The sequence below is a fragment of the Pimephales promelas genome, chromosome 3 (assembly GCF_988280905.1).
Source record: "Pimephales promelas chromosome 3, fPimPro1.hap1.1, whole genome shotgun sequence".
Lineage (NCBI taxonomy): Eukaryota > Metazoa > Chordata > Actinopteri > Cypriniformes > Leuciscidae > Pimephales > Pimephales promelas.
Window position 1 is genome coordinate 15,920,417 of NC_142771.1, and position 19,508 is coordinate 15,939,924.

General features: G+C 36.3%; 1 protein-coding gene across 2 annotated transcripts in view; it reads left to right on the plus strand.

Moving 5' to 3' along the window:
• grb2b (growth factor receptor-bound protein 2b) overlaps window positions 1–19,508 on the plus strand; it is a 45,385-nt gene that overhangs the window by 18,923 nt on the left and 6,954 nt on the right. For both annotated transcript variants that reach the window (XM_039650816.2, XM_089128341.1), the window contains one exon: window positions 16,544–16,641. In XM_039650816.2, coding sequence (XP_039506750.1) covers window positions 16,544–16,641 — 98 coding nt within the window. The remainder of the gene's footprint in view (window positions 1–16,543; window positions 16,642–19,508) is intronic.

Genomic DNA, 19,508 nt, shown 5'->3' on the forward strand with positions numbered 1-19,508 from the left:
CCAAATAAAATATAAAATACAAACAAAAGCAGGCCTGTTCCTCTCTCGATCATCCACTCCGTCGCTCCCCCTTTATGGCTCCGCTCCTTCGTGAGAGATGCGAGACCGGTGTGCTTCGCAGGTGCTGCTCATTAGCAATCGCAACATCGGCCTCGCGACTTTCTCTCACGTCCCTCGGCCGTCCTGCTCACCACAATATGTATTGGTTTTATCCGTCCTATTTATTGTATATTGACTTGTTTTAACTCTTGTGTATTTATTCATTTTAAATTTTATAATATTTTTATTAAAGGAAGAAAGAATGATGAATCTTACACAGAAAAATTTAACACTGTTCCTTGTTTTTACATTTACCCACTTTTCCACAACCCACCCACTGAACCCCAAAAAATAAATTAATTAAATAAATAAAAACTTGTTATATTACATACAGTGAGGAAATAACTTGCATCATTGTTAGCCCATTGTGTCAATTTGCGTTATCCGTTCCACTGTGCACGGGCCTTTTAATAACAATATTAGCTTTAGTTTTTGGGAAGAGTTACGTCCTTTTCAAAATATGAAATCATTGGGGACCATACTTAGTAAAACCGTTTGATGGATTCTCTAAGAGAATATTTAATTTTCTCCATTTCCAAAAACAGCATCACATGACTAATGCCGTGTGTCCACCGAAGCGTTTTTCCACGCGCCTAGTGTATGTTTTCGAATGTTTTCCACGTTTTTTTAAACGCCATGAGCGTAACGAGGCGCTGAGTGTTTTTTTCACGCTGAAGTGCCGAGCGCCCAGCGTTTTTTATTGGTCGCCGAGAGTTGAAAAATGTTCAACTTTGGATAAAACGTAACACTCATCACTGTCACTTCTTACCCCCGGTCCAATCACAGTGGAGGAGGGGCGGGACTAAACCACACCGACCAACTGTCACAACATTCTTCAACGACATCAACCAGCAGAGCTAACCGAACAAAATGGATGAAAAATAAATTTTTAATATGAAACTAATTTTCTGCGAAAGTTACAAGTAAACTGTGCTGCGGATATTCTGTATCATGGCAACGAAAAGTTTCAACGGAAAAAAAAAAACGCCAAAACGCTCTGCATCTTTAGCAGAGGGTCGAGTGTTTTCAGGTGGCTAAAAACGCTTTGGTGGACTCACGGCCTAAGCCAGAGTGAAACTAAAGGTGGTTTACCTGATTTCTAATCAAGTAATATTCTTCTCCGAGCCAAAAGACATGCAAAAGCACATGCGTTTTGACAATTTTTGGATATGACCACACCATCTCAAAACTAGGCCTGATGATATCCTTAACATATGCCTCAGACAAAGTTTTAAATATAGCTGTCCAGAAAACCAGTAGTCTGGGACAAGCCCAAAACATATGTGCAAGGTCTGCTGTGTATTTATTTATTAATCATGTCAAAGCAAGAGCTGATTTTAAAATGGTACACTCCAATTAGTAAGCAGGAAAATGTGTATTTAAGACAGCCGTCACTAGTGGAAGGTGGATTGTGGGATGGTTTTTGAGGGAATTGATGAAGAGGAGAGTAACACTTCTAGTTTTTAGACTGCTTTTTTTCCTGTTTCTTTTCTGCTCTGAACCATGTTTGCTTTAATAAACACCTTTTTGGACTGCAATGTTCTGCTCAGGTCCCCATCACATGTTCGTCATTTAAATTGACATCTAATAATCAATTGGTCGTTAACTTAACCTCTTAAATCCGAAGTGGGTCCGTTTGAGCTGGTGGTCTCAAACAAAATATTAAGACAATGCGTAGATCACGGAGTGACATGACTGCTTGGTTGAAGCTATAGGACTTCTGGGATCCAAACGGAGGGGTTAATTGGGTTAACAATTGGGGTTTTGGCCCAAAAAGTGTGGCAACACTGAATGCAAGAGTAGAAATATTGGATTTCTCTTCAGACTGATGTTATATATCCACCAAGAGTTTTAGAGATTTTTGAAGGTCTAAAATTCATATTTTTGTAAGTAAAGAGTAGGGTTGGGTATCGAGAATCGAGTATCGATTGGAACCGAGACTAACTTTTCGTTTTTCCCGGAATCGTTCAAAAGTTAAAATTTCGATTCCTAGTTTCGATATTCACAGTCCGCCGAGCGGAAGAAGAAAACGCTGAACAACACCAACGAAGAAGCGTCTACCGGAAGTGTTGGCATAACCACGCGAGTCGAACATGAGTACCTTACGTCGGCGATCCAAAGTGTGGCTTCACTTTTCTAAAAACTAACGAAATCTTGGCAAAATGCAAAATTTGTGACAAAAGGAGTATTTTTACAGAAGGAGTATTTTCACAGAAGGAGTATTTCCTTCAGAAAGGCCGTTGGTTAGCAAGGTTAGCTAAACTTTTTTGACCCTGCCTCTTAAAAGAATCGGAATCGAGAATCGTTAGGAACCGGAATCGAAACAAGGAATCGGAATCGGAATCAGAATCGTTCAAATTCAAACGATACCCAACCCTAGTAAAGAGAAACAGAAAGTCGATGTTTTACTTATAAATGTGTGAGACGACTGTAAATGTTAGCAGTTTTATGTGGAATCTGTAAGTATGATGTTCTCCATTGGACGGTCAGTGACGCATCCTTTGTACTCCTCGTCATCTTCCATCCTGACCCAGCCATTCTGGGAAATCGCTTCAGCCTGAAGGGGACCGAGCGCATCATGCAACGGCTCCCTGGTGACATCAGCATGTGAGCTTGCACCCGGCTTTAACGCTACTTTGTTCTCACTTCCTGTTGGTAGTGGGTACAGCTTCCACCCCCAGCAGTTTCCTGTATCCGCAGAGCTGCAGTGGAGTGCGTGCGGCAAGCATTGAGCAGTCTGATTCTACTCTAGTGTCACTGTCTAATAATCACTGTTAAAAACCTGTCCCGTCCTGCTTCAATTCAGACTCTGTTCGCTTACTTGCCAGGATTTTTTTTTTTTTTTTGTTGATATCCTTCAGATATTTTTGGGCTTTCATGTTTGAGTTGTTCATCGCTCTCTGTTGGTAATCAATCTTTCTACATTAGTAATTGTGTGGCACATATAATCAGATTCTATTTGCAGCACTTAAATTCTTAAATTAGGTCAAATTTGTGTAGAATTTCAAACTAAATGAATTATATATTTAATTTTGATTGTACCTGGTAGAATAGTGATACAGCAAAGTTTGTATTAAGGATTCATAATTGATAATCAGTTATATATTTCAAATTATAATGTATTTCTTTTTAAATGGACTTGTATGGATGAATAAAATTAAAGTAATCAAATGTATTAAAATTGACGAAGAAATGTGTTCAGTAAAATGTATAAACAAGATGACATAAGTTTAAAATAATTGAAGACCATAAGTTAATTTTGAAGTGAACAAAAACAATTGTGGTGTTGAATGATTTAGTTTATTATTATTAATAATTTCATATCCATTCAAATCCTATTTTAAATTGAAATTTTAAATAAATATAGAATAAAAGAATTTAAATGAAGATTAAGGAAAGAGTCCTATAAATGTATCAGTTGTACAGTCATTTACAGTATAAAATGCTACATTGATAAAAACATATTATTGGCAAATAATTGTCATTTGATTTCTGTATTTTCTGTATTTGCTGTCATTTTAAATTTTATGATTCATATTTCAGTTATCACACTTTCTCCATCAGCCATATAGGTTGCGCACCAGTCTGTATGTTTATATTACACTCTTTGCATTCAGTGTTATTGTGTGTTTAGTCTCTCTTTAATGTTTTCTCTGTGACTCATATCAAGCTCTTGTGTGCAGTATGACTCTGTGTGCATTGCATTAGCAAAAGCCTTACTCATGCATTCAACATGGGCATTTGCTGAAATGATGCAGTCAGTGTACGTTGTTCACGGTTACCTCGTCATGCTTCAGATGAAACTATAAGCAGACATATGGAGAAGAGTAAGTTGTCGGTGACAGATGAGGCTGCCCTCGTCAGGGCCGTTGAACGCAGCACAGCAGTGTTATCAGCAGGAAGGATCTATACGGACTGAGTCATTGTGGCTAGACGTCCATTGTAAGCGGTTACGGTGACTCAAAGACGGCTCAGTCAGAAACTACAGCCAGTCTGAGCCTTATGGTTAAGTTGAAAATATGTCCAAAAATATACATTAAGGGATTACCTTTCCATCCTTTCTTTTCATTTTGGTCATTTTCTTCACGTCATTCTTCATTTTATGTCCAGTTGACATAAAACCCATTTTTGACTTGGTCTTGAAGGGATAGTTCACCCAAAACTGCAAATTTGCAGTTAATTTACTCCCCCTCGGGCCATCCAAGATGTATGTGTCTTTTTTTGTTTTTTAGTACAATAGTTAAGACTTTTAGATGAAACTATAGTTCTTGGTAATTTATTGGCTATATAATGCAAGCCAACTGTTGCCGTCATCTTTGAGAGTAAAAAAAAAACACAAAACATAAACAGGCAAAACAACATTGTGGTCTTATGAAGCAAAACAATCAATCTATGCACATTTATTTACAATTAAAAAAAATATTTTTTTTTTTTACATAACTGCAAAAAAAAAACTACTTTAAAATGGTTTTAAACGTGACTTGTCAATTTATTTGTTATGTGATATATAAAGTGGGACTCTATCTTAAATGTTACTATGTTTCTTCAAGTATAAATTCCTATTATTTGTTTGGAAGAGATGTTGCAATAGGGAAACAAACTCATTGAACATGGCATTTAAATGGCAGGACCAAAGAGGGGCCAGAAACATTTGAAGAATCCAATTTGGAATGATTACATTATCAAGTATTGAACAAGGTGGCTAAGATCACAATCCCTGGGCTGAGCTCATTAAAACAGCCTCCTAAAGCAGGGATTAACACGGCCCGTCACTTCTTGACCACATCGGCTTGTCAAGAGCGTCCTTGCTAATGCCTGTCTCACTCTCTCTGCCTCTGGATTAGAGACATTAGAGTCCTGTCCATAAACTGTCTGTCACTGACTGTGATCACAGACTTCTGTTCATGTGACATCAAGGACACGGTTACATAACAGCACAATCCATGATTTATAATTCACGGATGGGCAAGCAGAAAGACTTAGTCAACCTATAGAGCTAAATAGGTTTGATTTAATCTTTTGATTTGAGTGGAACAGATTAAAGTATAGATCACTGGTCCTTACATGTGCCATGTGTCCTGTTCACTTACTGTCGTCATGTAAATGATGACACCCTTTCTCGTTAAGATTTATGTTTGTCGGACAAAAAACAACAACAAAAAAACAAGGATGAACTTTAGAGATGCATTGATATTTAAAAGCAGATACTGAAAATATTGTTATGCTCCATACTGAAATTATATGTATTTTTGTGTAAAGATAAACAATTAAAATTAAGGGGCCGTTTACACGACTCTGTTTTCTTTTTGCTAAAAGCTATGGCTGTACAATTTGGGTATAAAATTTAATCGCGATTTTTTTTTTTTTTTTCTAATTAAAATTCTGATTTAAAATGTTTGTTTTTGTTGTTTGTTTTGTTTTTTAATGACAAATTATAATTATTGCTTAGTACCAATATTAAACAAAATAAGATATAGTACTATTGTGATAACATTTTTTTTAATTAAAATTAAAAAATAGAGTATTTACGAATAAACTTTATAATAAGAAAATTTTAATATTTTACAGAAAACGTACTTTTAAGAAAAACTGCAGGGTAACCTGTTAACATACATAAGGCAGCCTTACTATAAATCATTAATTTATTATAAAAATATATATATTATTATAAATCTCGTACAATTTCTTAGTTTTCTTATTTCTAATTTCTTTTTGTCAGGAGGTTTGCAAAAACGAGTCCATATCTTTATATAAAAAAAAAATGAAGCTCTTATGCATCGACTGTGGGGGAAAAAACAAATGGATTCTCATATAAATTTCTTCAGAGAAAAGTATATTTTTTCCTATTTTAAAATCACAGCCTTTGTGATTTCATTATCACACTTGGCCAAATCGTGATTTCGGTTTGATTTTGAGTAATTGTGCAGTCCAGTTTTGGTCATTCATTTACACGACAATGATGTTTCGGGGGCCTGGAAACTTTTAAAACTGGTTTCAAAAAACTGGAATCTATCTTGCAATAAATGAATCTGTAATATATGCCAATAACCAATATAATCCAGATATATTGTGCATCTCTAGAAAAGCCCCTTTCATTAAGGGTAGGACATGAGCCATTACCATATAGACTTGTGGGACTCTTCGTTTGGTCTATTTTCAGGAACACAATTCTAACAGACTTTTTTAATCCCTGCCTGAAACATGATGAAATGGGTTCTCTGAGCACAAGCGAGCTGTATTTAATGAGCAATCAGAAGTCCCAGCGGGAGAGCTGTGAATCAGGATGAAAATGATTTCTGTTGATTGACTTCTGCGGCTCCCTATCTCCGATTGCTGAGCCCTGTTGTGAAATGAAAACGTCAAATGCTGTTTTAAAGTCGAGACTGTTCGCCTCTTCTCCATTCAGTGTTTCCATTTGAGCATTTCTGCGTGAATGTTTTCCCCAGGCTCAGCAGAAATGGCATCACATGCAAATCTAAATGTAACAATGCCACTTAACTGCAATCAAACCCTTGAAATGACTGTAATTTGTGGTTGTGAGACCTAGACCTAGGTAATTAAGCGCAGTGACTTCACGTCTGATCGAGTGCTGAGTCCGTGAATGCATGAAAGGACTCATGGGAGTAATGAGCATAAGGACTTTTTGCTCCCATAATGAGGTCAAACTTTCTTAATTACCATAGCTTAAACGGGCTTTAAATGGGTTTTAATTTGTCTTACTACCTGCAGTTGTATGTGGCATTTTGATACGCCTCAACAATAAAATGCTCCCATCAAAAGTGCCAGACCTTCTACAACTGCTCCTTGATCCTTACAGATTAAGATTCAGCGTCTCACAATTACTTGATGTGTTTAATTCGTCATCAGGTTGTTCTGTTACCAATGCAATGGTATAGTGAGTGAGAGCCCTAATAGAGATGCTTCCCTCCATTCCTCTTTCTTCAGGACGCACATTCAGAACTGAACCACCAGCATCCCATATCAGATTCTCTGGTGGACATGGCTTGTTTTGCTTCGGAGAGGGTTATGGTGTTCAGATTTGGTCCCAGGGTCAGGTGAAGGAGCAAGATGGCGCATGTTTATTGTTTCTAGAGCCCCTTTCACACAGAGCTCCCACAGAATACACTGGTATTTTGTCCAGGGATTTTGATTTTGGTTCATTCACACTGGCAGTATATACACACACATATGTTTTATGTATTTATTCAAGTCGTTTCATGCATCCAGAAGGTTTCGGCCCAAAATTTGATTTTCGGTGCGTCCCACTTTTTTTTTATATTTTATTGTATTTATGAAGTTACATTAATTGTATTCTCTTTTCTATTCCTTTCCTCACTGGCTGTGACGTTAAAATATCATTTTGTGTGACTGAGTGTGTGAGATGGACTGGCAGCGTGTGTTGCCTGTAGAACTGTCGTCCAGTCATAAGCAGAGACTGACACTAGCGCACACACTGGTATCTTTGTGAAAGTGGATGCTGGGATGAAAGGAAGACTTGTTGTAGTGCACATCAACGTCTATGGTGGTGTATCGTGCCCTGACCCTTTGTGAAGTTGTGGATGCCCGTGTTGATAACAGCACAAGGGTTATGATATGAACGGCTTGCTGATATTATATAAGCTAACAGTCTGTGTGATTTCCTGCATCAATCGGTTTCTTTTCTGCATTGATGTTTTCATTTACTTAGGCAGACGTAATTTATAATTGCCCTTTCTTAGCGTTAACCATAAGTATTGCACTTCAGCGTTCAAACATCAAAATGATTAATATTATTTTTAATTTGATTGTTTATTTGTTTATTGTAATGTAATATACAGTAGTCAACATTTGAAATGACTACTGTATATATTGTGTGTGTGTCTGTGTATATACTGTATGTGTATTTATGCATGTGTGTGTGTGTGTATGTATATATATATATATATATATATATACAGTATATGTGTGTATTTATATATGTGTGTGTGTGTATATATATATTAGGGATGCACGATATATCGGCCATCATATCGGTATCAGCCGATATATGTTCATTTTTAATGTTATCGTTATCGGCCTGGTAAGAAAATGTGGCCGTTATATTAAAGCCGATAAATAATGTATTATTCCCTTTAGCTGAGACACTTGTTGAGCACTGTTTGTTTTTGAATTTGATTGTTTTGAAATATGATTGAAATCTCTTCAAAAAATGAAAATACAGTTCGGTACAACATGTGCAGCGCAAATCTGTAATGAGAAAACACTATAATGAGAACATCATTATAATCGTGCGCTTGGGACATGGGTTTAATTGTGAGACTTGTTTTTGTAATCAGGCTCTCAAAATTATACAAAAATTTGGAATTAAATTTATTGACCGATATATCGGTTATCGGCTTTCAAATATAAAGAATTATCGGTATCGGGCCGGCCAAAATTTTCATATCGGTGCATCACTTTATATATATATATATATATATATATATATACTAGATACACACATACACATATACACACACACAAAGTGAGTATGCCCCTCACATTTCAGCAAGCATTTCAGTATATCTTCTCAAGTGGTAATATTGTAGAAATGAATCGTGGATATAGTTTAGATTAGTCAATGTGCTGCTTGTATAGCAGTATATATTTACTGTCCTCTGGAAACAACTCAACACACCGCCATTATTGTCAAAATATCTGCCAACAAAAGTGAGTACGCCCTAAGTGATAATATCTGTATGTCATTTAACCATGTAAAGCCACATGTCCTAGCTTTTTGAGGGAGGGGAAATAGAGTGGATTTTTTTTTTTTATATTGTATGATGGTTGTCCACGCACTGCAAAGACACATTTATAGGTGTCACATAAGTGAATTAAGTATCCGATGACCTGTTTGTTTGTTGAAATTGTTTGTCACCATCAACAGCAGATGATGGGCCACACACCAGATTAATCCACACGTTCAGATAATCTACTGTCTTCATCCATCAAAATCCTCTCTGGATTGCATTTCCACCCCCTCTTGTCTCTATCACGCTATGAAACCTTTATAGCCTTAACCCTCATCTGATGACTTCGGAGTCTCCACCGATGCATCATATCTGCTATATTGACTGAAGCAGAGGTGGTAGCAGTGCATCGTGGGTATCCCAATGTGCCGTCTTATCTCAGACTGGGAAGTAGTGGCTGTTGGTTGTAGCAAAAGGCCATGACAGCTGTGGATGAGATTATCTCTGCCATACAAAACCAAAGCGCCATTACTATTGCGCCATAGTCTGATTAAAAGCGGGGGTGAGTGCTGGTGGATGTTGACAATAGAGATTGTGTTTGTAAATGAGAGGGAAAGTGTAGGCCACAGCGTTCAGCTTAGCACAAGAACGCAGTTGTGTCCACTGGTGAATCTGCCAACAAAGCAAATAGTTTTCTTTCTCTCTGATTAGATGTTTCAGGTTCAACTGTGTGTATTGGATGAAAAAAAGTATATTGTTGAAAAATGAATGTTATGGGGGATTGAGCTTGCCCAGTTTATCTCAAATATAGATCTGACATCAGCAACTTTATAAGGGGAGGATTTAAAAGAGACAATCCAATTTGTTTAAGCTTGCATTAGCTGGGCTAGCCTGAAAATAGTGTGCCAAGAAAGGACATTTTGTATTACCATTGTTGTCAGTTTACTTTATTACAAACTGAAATATGTGTTTTGAATATAATTTAGACCTACAGTTTTGGAGATTTATGTTGGTAGGAGCCCTACTTGGATGCCTTGAAATAGCTATTACTGTAGTATTATGCTAACGGCTATTTAGTTTAAATATGCATAACAATTGCTGCAATAAAATGTATTTATTTGACATATTAGATAAATTAGAAATAATCAATTGTAAAATGAATCGATATGGAAAAAAAGTATGGTTTAGCAACTCCTTGAGTCTGTAAACCGATTATAGTACGTTTTAAAAAATGACGAACGTTTAAACAGGAATAAAAAAGTAAACGGTTAATCTGGTAAATAAGTCATATTTTTTCAAAGACTGTGCAACACAAATTTTGCATATAGTATACAGTGACATATGACATGAAGCTTTAAAACAGATATAGTGCAGCAAAGTTTAAAATCAAGTGTTCAAAGATCATGCTAGCATCTGCTGCTGGCGTTCTTAGTGCTGTCAAAATAAAAGTCCCAAAGTTGTTGAAATAATAAAATCGCTGTAAAATTACAACACTTCCAAATATCGGCCGAAATAATCCAGCCGATATATCTTTCGACCTCTCGTAGCCACTTGTTTTAGATTTACTGCTTGTAACAAGTGAATTGAGTATATTACCTTTTATTTTTAAAATCTGTTTTCTTTGTATGTTATATTCTAGAATAGTGTAGTTTTTGTACATAATGTTAATATACTACAAAAAAAGGATTTATTGCAAAAGACAGAGCCGACTTTGATGATGATCAGATTTAAATATATGAAGATTAATATCCACGTTCTCAGATGTCAATCAGTTCACATATTTGTAAATAAATTAATTTCTTGCAATCAAGGAAAAAATAATTAGCTGGAGTAGCTGTGAAGCACATCAGAAATATAAATGGATGTTCATCTCATCAACTGAAATCACCAAGATGTGGCACAACAAGCGCCACTGATTATAATCAGCACCATGTCATTTTGATGCAAATTCTGATGCATTCTGACGCAATATAGACGTGTGTGTGTGTTTAGAGACGCACATAATTATTGACTATTTGAAATATAGCTATTTGAAAAACGCATGCATTTCGCTAAACGCTTGTGTTTTGTAATATAATGGGAAAGTTGTTTTGGGGATAAATGGTTTACATTTCCACTGCTATGATATTTTTATACGGCAAACAGTTGTTTTTGCTACCGGTGTGCAAGATAAACTTCTGTCCACATTTCACATTTAAAATAGCACTTTATTATGTCAAAATATGTGCAGAATTTTGCTGTTGTAAACCATTGTATTTAATAATCATAACAATGACTGTGACAGAATCATTTTATACTAAATGTTATATGAATATGCTTTCTGACATGTCATGGAGTGAAGTTTTCAGGGTCGTGCTTTTCTTGTTTATTTAATTTTGCCATTTGTGTTGCTGTTCTGTCCAGAGTCTTCTGGTAACAGGTTTTGTTGAGGTCTTGTAACGGATATACGCACAATCTGAGGTTAGTCAACCTTTGATCAGAAAATGTCAAACAAATGTTAAAGCAGCTTAAAGGCAGTTATGCATGAACATTTCTTCTACAGTTTCCCTGATGCACTTTTTGGGTTACTTTCATTTCCTCTCTGCAATCATTCCCTCTCACACAAAAGAATGGGGCCACTTCCCTGAAGCTTGTTGGCTTGATGATCTTGTTCACTCAAAATCTCCCATCTCGTTTCAGTTGCAACTGGTCCAGAAACTTAAGCTCGAGGTATTTTACCTGTGCCAACACACTCTGTTCTTTCTCTTTTGGTTAATAATGCTAAACATCCATTAGACCAGCCTTTCTTAATCTTTTGCACTTCCTCTAAGTCTTCATGTTTCTAGATTGCCAGTCGTCTAAGAATAAAGTCTGATTTTACAGACATGCTGTTCAAGAGATTCTCTTATCACTCTCTGGTTAATGTATTAGATCCAACTTTAAATCTGGATTATTATAATGTTTTTTTGCATGTCACAGGCTGTTTCTGAAGTCACCCCCTTTAACCTTAAATAGGGCACTATTTGAGGGCACAGACATTTGGTGTCCGAAACCATAGTGGACATTATGGAATGCACTCATTTAATCCCATAATGCACCACAATAATGAGTGTACAACCGAAGTACACTCAACAGCTAGAGAATACCCATAATGCACTGTGAAGCCTGTTTTATGCTTCTGCGTCGAATCGACGGCGTACCCCCGCAGACACCTATGCGTCGACGCGAACCCCTCTCCGACCCCTCCGCCGTAGCTCGACGTGCACCTCCAAAAATTTGTAACTACGCGTCGAGGCGACGCAGACAGCAAGGGCTTTGATTGGTCAGATTAAACACAATTTCAGGTGTGTAGCTTTTCCGATTTCCCCCTCCTGTTATAGCGCTATTTTTAACATTTGCACCCTCGTTCTTTTAATTATAACACTCTTAAAGAAAGTAACGTTAAATAAAGAATTAAACTAAAAATAAACTCTGTTTTTATTTCATTGCTAATATACATCTATATTCTTTTCTTTCTTTCTCGCAATAAACTTCAATCAATCAATAAATCAACGTTGTTTTGAAACACAGTTTGTTGTTTATTTTCAATACAATGTTCACGGTTACATCATTGATAATACAGTACTAACCAAGTCTGCCACGGGACACATTATCCTGCCATAGCAGTTCAATGTGGAGACTGAAAAAATCCTTTAAGTCATTCCGAACAGGTATCGTTATGGCAGCTCAGGTGGAACCTTTATTTTACTGTCTATGGGTGGAACGGGCCCTGGACATCCGTGTTGATTCTGTGGGGATAAAGTTTTGTGTCGTCTTGTTATTCAACGTCGATTAGCTCCGTTTATATGTCTATGGATTAGCTCCAGCTGGCAGCTGCAACAACATTATCTCTCTTTCGCTCGCGGCGCACGGAACCAAATTCGCGAACCCCCCTAGCGTTCTGGCGGCGAAATGCACCGCGAACCACCACAACCTCACGCAGAAGTATAAAACGGCCACGACGCCGTAGTAGTGACGACGTAGCTACGCCGTGGAGTTGACGCAGAAGCATAATGAGGCCTTGAGAGTCGCGTGACGAATGAACTGAAGATGGCGCCCGCATCTGAATCATCCATCCGTCCAGTTTCCAAATTTGATGGTCCAATGTGGCTACAGCGTAATATCATACATGTATTGATTAATTTGTAATTGATTATTAGATTGTTTAATTGAGGTTTATAAATGCTAGTTTCCATAACAGAGTTTAAGAAAAAACTTTTCATTACAAGAGCTAGTTTGCGGAGTTTCAAATGATATTAAACAACAGTAAGCTCAAACTATGCAAAAGTGTCAACCCTTCTGCCGAACTCAAGTCTCTTTTTTTTATTCACTCTTTTAAGTGGACTATATCTGTGAATGTAGGGAATAGTGATGAGGGTATAGGGGGAGATGTCAAACACAGCCAAAGATTGTGTTATTGGATGTTAAATTCACAATTTTGGCTTGATTGGATTTTCAAGCTTTTTGCCATGTCTTTTTCTGGTGGCTAGAATTTTCACTTTTTCATGCATTTACTCATGCATTTGTTTAATCATGCATTAATATATCCATTTATTTCTTTATTCTTGCATTTGTTAATGCATTAATTTATGCATTTATTTATTTATGCAAAAAAAAAAAAAATTGTGAATGCATTTACTTATTTGAGTAGGCCTTTGAGAATTGCCAGAGGGGTTTTTAATTTATCATTAATACGATTCAGAAAATGTAAATAATGTAATTTAAAGTTTAATATGACTTAAAAAATGATCATAGGCTGCAGTATGACTTTGACATTCTTTAGCAGGCTTCGTGAGATTCACTCTACGTGACCTTTCGTGTCGATGAAGCGGTATGTGTGGTTGGGTAAATGATCAGACCCAAACTTGATGCAGGATTGCAGGCTGTTAGTGAGATCTCTTCCTCTCTAAATAAATGATGGCCATCTGTAGCTTTCACTCCAGATTGGAGCCGCTGAGTGGATGGTGTCAATCTCATTGTTGTCTTTTGGGTTTAGCAGAGAGCTGTTAGCACCCTATTATGTTTGAAGTATGCATCAGGGAGAGGACTGCACAATCAATTCTCTCTGTATTTCTCTTTGTGGGTTTCTTCGCTCTGTTGCTGCACTGAAATCCGCCCATCATGTCCTCTTACGCTTCTGACTTGGCACCCACTTAATTCCAGTTATGAACAAAGCAAACTGTAAGTGTGAGTCAAAAAAAGACAATCATTTGCTTCCAAAAATGGGAAGGAGAATGTTTAGAAGTTGTCTGTTTTGTTTTATTTTTTTTAAATGTTAACTATTGCATAAATTGAGGTGTGGTCAGAGATTGCATTAGCTGGAAATGTTGTCATTGACTTTTGATTTCCATCTTTATAATCTGTCAATGTTCAGTCAAAAATGCACATTATATAACTCACCATGCGTCATGAAAACTGGCTTATTTCTAAACGTAAACGACTCGCGGGTTTGAGTACGTCTATAATTTGGCCTGCATTGTGACCGTAGTTAGTTTTAGTTGGATTGTGGATGGCTGTAGTTCTCTTCACAAGCAAAATTCATGGTAAAAGTGAACCACGAAGGTGCTAACCAGGTGTTAAAACCACATATGAAATCCACCGTCATGGTTTTCTATTTTCATTTGTAGCCATTTCAAGTGGAAATGGTCATCAGGTTGGACATTTAAGTGGTTGTTCTCACCGTCTTTAATTGTTCCCAAACCAGCCCATTTTTGGTCAATGGTCCATTTCTTGTTGACAGGCTTTCTCTTTCTCTCCTCTTCCTTTGGTTGTCTACCCATCAATCTTTGCAGCGGAAGGATGTTGTTGCATGCTCTGTTTCCTCCGAACCACAGTTTTGAGTCTGTTCTCTGGCAGATATTTGGTTCTCCACCTTCCCTCTCACATCTGAATGTCATTGAAAAGGACATTGGCCAGTACAGAGAATCTAAAGACAGGCACCATGATTTCCCTTTGGGATAAATTCAGAAGCCGCTCTGTCGTAACAATCTCAGGACAATTTTTTTTTATCAGTATCTATCTGTCCATATTAGACGCATCTAATATTTAATTGTCATATTTGTAGACATTTAGGTTTTTTATCCACAGTTATAGTATGGAGCACCTAAAGGGACCTTTGCAACAATAAAAATACAGATATCTCGTCTTTGCAAGAAACTTTCGCATGCGCTCAAGAAACTGTCGCGTGCTCGCACGAAAGTCTGAATAGTTTTTATTTTAGCAAAGGTCCCTAGGGGCTCTGTAGGATAGTGTTTGATTAGAGCAAAAAATTTTGTGTTCACAAAAACAAGAGTGTTTGTTTGCCCTTCTGGATGTCTTATTGCTCTTGCTGGACTTTATTTAGGATTAATAGTTTCCAACAACTTTATTAAAGGGTTAGTTCACCCAAAAATGAAAATTCTGTCAGTATTTACTCACCCTCATGTTGTTCCAACCCCGTAAGACCTTCGTTCATCTTCGGAACACAAATTAAGATATTTAAGATGTTAAGATCGCTCTTGCATACTAGTCCATAGGATTCTTGAGGGAATGAAACTTGCTGGCATCGAAAAGTCATCAAAGACATCGTTAAAATAGTCCAAGTGACTACAGTGGCTCAATTTTAACTTTATCAAACGACGAGAATACTTTTTGTGCGCAAAAACAAACAAAAATAACGACTTTATTTCAACTATTCACTTCCTTCTCCATGGGCCTGTAGTCAGTTAACGTAGCGTGATTGCGTAGAGCTACGTCACACGTAGGCTCACTATTGGCCGACGCTGGTCATGTGTGTGATGCGTGTGACGTACAATAACAGAAGCTTACGCTATTAAACTAGTAACCTGACTCGCTCAGAGGGAGAAATAAACGAATAGTTGAAGTAAAGTCGTTATTTTTGTTGTTTTTGCGCACAAAAATGTTCTCGTCGTTTGATAAAGTTAAAATTGAGCCCCTGTAGTCACTTGGACTATTTTAACGATGTCCTTTAATGACTTTTCGAGGCCAGCAAGTTATTCCCTCAAGAAGCCTATAGACTAGTATCCAGGAGCAATCTTAACATCTTAAATATCTTTATTTGTGTTCCGAAGATGAACGAAGGTCTTACGGGGTTGGAACAACATGAGGGTTAGTAAATACTGACAGAATTTTCATTTTTGGGTGAACTAACCCTTTAATATAAAACCTTTTTTTGTGTCTATGCTTATTGCTAGCGTCTAGCATCATTTATAGACATTTAACAAATATAAGGAATCAAATTCCGACTTTTGGAATTGAACATGTAATAGATTTGATCAGAGTGGTGGATCTCTGTCTGAAGCCTAAACTGATAAAGCCTCAGTCGATAGATGCATTTAGCATCCAATCAGATTAAAAGTAAAAACACACATTTCTGTTTTCGTTTTATTACACATACTGATGCTAAAATAAGATAAATGACCAAAACGCAGGTGGTTTGAAGTGGGAGTTAGCACGACTACTCTTGCGTTACTCTTTCACACAGATGTTTAACTAATCTAATGCTGATTTGATGTTTGGCTTCTTAGATAGTGGTCTTGGCCTCAGTGACTCGCATGCTTGTGATAATTCAGCAGGATTTTTTTTTTTTAAACCTTGTAATATGCCTGACAGCATAATGCTGTATGCAAACTATGGTGTAAAGTAGTAATGTGCAATTACCGCTGGATAATCGTGAATCATGTTTGATCAGTATTAATCGTCTTCTCTTATATTTGCAGGTATTAAATGAAGAGTGTGATCAGAACTGGTACAAGGCAGAACTAAACGGCAAAGACGGTTTCATTCCTAAAAACTACATTGAGATGAAGGCGCATCCGTGAGTACAAGATCCTTCCGCTGCCAACACCTTTCAAACCACTCTGAGATCATTCACTGCTTTAAAGATAGTGTCACCAAATGAAATGACACAACTAGTTCCTCTTTTCTCATCTTAAGAAACGCTTCATTCTGAATCTTTTTTAAGGTTTAAGGAACTACGCTGAATCTACTAAGTGTCATTTTCTTGGTATTCAGCCCAAGTTTCAAGCATTCAGAGAATCGACTTTTCTAACATGACTTTAATTTACTAATCTGAGAGAAACACCTCTGGTGTGGGTCTGTTCATTGCAGACATCTGTTTGATGAATATGGCTGTATTATTGAGGAGATTTACTGTAATTATTTTATAACCAGAGTCTCCAGTTTAAACTGCCATCAGAAAGCATGCTGAAAGATGTTGTTCATTTATTACATCATTTAGAATGTACATCTTGATATTTATGTATTAGAACAGCTTAAAATAACTGGTGAATCATCATTGTTTTGAACGATTCATTAAAATGGTTCAAAAGAATCGCTTCCTAGAACCAAACTAAACTGATTGGTTTTAAATCCTGAAAGTGTCAGTTTCAGAATATACCAACAGACTTGACAAGTGGATGTTGCACATCTTATATTTTCAAATATTTGTAAATTATTTATTTTTACACAATATTTTCTCAATCTTATTTTAAGTCAGCAATTGTTATATACTGTATACACAACTGTTTAAAAGTTTGGGGAAATGTAAATCAAAATATAATTGAAATATAAATCTTTAGTAACATTTTAGTCAACACGTGTCTTGACTAATTTAATACATCCTCGCTGAATAAAAGTATTAATTTCTTCCCAAAAAAAGAAATAGAGCTCAAATTTTAAACGGCGTTGTATAAGAAACTACAAATAAAAACCCATTAATCACTGCAATATTTATGTTGCTTAATTTTATTTTGGCAATAATAAAATCTTTGTACATTATTGCTGTCTAATTAATTAATTGAGATTTAATCACGTCTAACATAAAACATTTGTATGTAATATATATATTAGGGCTGTCAAACGATTAATAGCATCCAAAATAAAAATTTGTGTTTACATAATATATGTGGGTGCACTGTGTATAATTATTTTATATATATATAAATACACACACATGCTTGTATATATATTCATGTATATACTGTATATAGATGTAATATAATTTATATTATATATAAGTATAAAAAATTTTATATATACATTTTTTTTCTTAAATATACATGCACGTGTGTGTATTTATATATATATATATATATATATATATATATATATATATATATATATATATGCCCACACACACACACACACACACAAAATAATTATACACAGTGCACCCACATATATTATGTAAACAGAAACTTTTATTTTGGATGCGATTAATCGTTTGACAGCCCTAAAATATATATATGCGGTCAACTGCTTAAGTATAACACACTGTTGCCATGGACTTGGTTCTCACAGGAACAGACTATTTTCGTTGGCGGAAGCAATACAATCGTTTTTAAATCAATGAACTCCTTATTAAATCAATATTTTGTGTCAAATTATTGATTCATTTGGTAGGCAGCCATGTAATAAGCAGGATAATGTAGAGCGAGGCGGTTGTTATAGCGAATACAACTCCAAATCAGCCTGTCAGGGTTTTATTCACCATAACAACCACCTCGCTCTAGTCTACATTATCCTTTACATACAGTATAGCGCGGTATATTTATTAATTATGTATATATGTGTAAGGCCTTGGCTCAACTGTTAATTTGTTTGAACTGTTGCTTTGCAGAATTCCTGCTAGAGCTCGTAATTAATATTTTAAACAGACCAACAAAATAACTTCTCTTTGAATTAAATGTTTCTGCGTTCAACAGCACACAAAGGCATTAGACTTGTACGTTTAAAGAAACTCCATAGTCTATCGGTCTTGAGAGTGAGACTAATAATGTGTGAGCTAATCTAAACATTTCAGGAATTACATCAATAATTGTATCGGGTCACAGATTCTCAGGTTTGCTTTTCCAAATTCCTCCTTTTTTGCGGTTTCTTGTTTTTTTGTCGGTGAACTTCCTGATGATTTTTGTGGGAACACTTTGTTGCCCTTTTGATACCAATCAGCTTGATTGAACTCAAAGTCTTTGTACGTGTACATGAACAGGTTTGTTCCTACCGCTCTCTTCCTCATTCGTCTCCGTGTTTCTCTCTCTCGCTTTAATGAATGAATGAATGATTGACTAAGATTTGCCTGAGAAAGAGAATCGAAATCCTTGTAATGACACAATCAGGCACTGAACAGGATCCTCCAATCAAAGACCTTCTTTTCTCTCTCTGAAATGAAAATGACGCAACAGTTAGCGTTAGCCGCCATGATGCTAGAGTGTTGTTAGTGATGCAAGTTGATTGTTTGTTGTGTGTTAAATGATTGCTAGGTGGTTGGTAGTTGGTTGCTAAGGTGTCCTGAGTGTTTTCTTGATGACTCAAACCATAAGAGCTCACCTTCGTTTGTTTCAGCTATACATTTGTTTCCTTTTTAGTATTTTTATTTGAAATATCACAACGTAAATATTAACCTCATTTGCAAATATTGGATGGCCACATGTTTTATGTTTAACTTGATATTTTACAGTAATATGTATCTTTTGAATTAAGGAGAATTCATAACATTAGTTTCTGCTGTGGTGTCCTTATGAGAGGGCCTTTGTTATGAATGGCTTCCTCTATTTAACAGATAATTGAATATTGATCATTTTGCATCAGTGATGTCATCAGTCACAGTAAGGGCTTTTATTTCAATGTTATTCCGAACGGTATTTTTCTTGCTTTGACATCCCAGAAAACACACCACTGACTGGT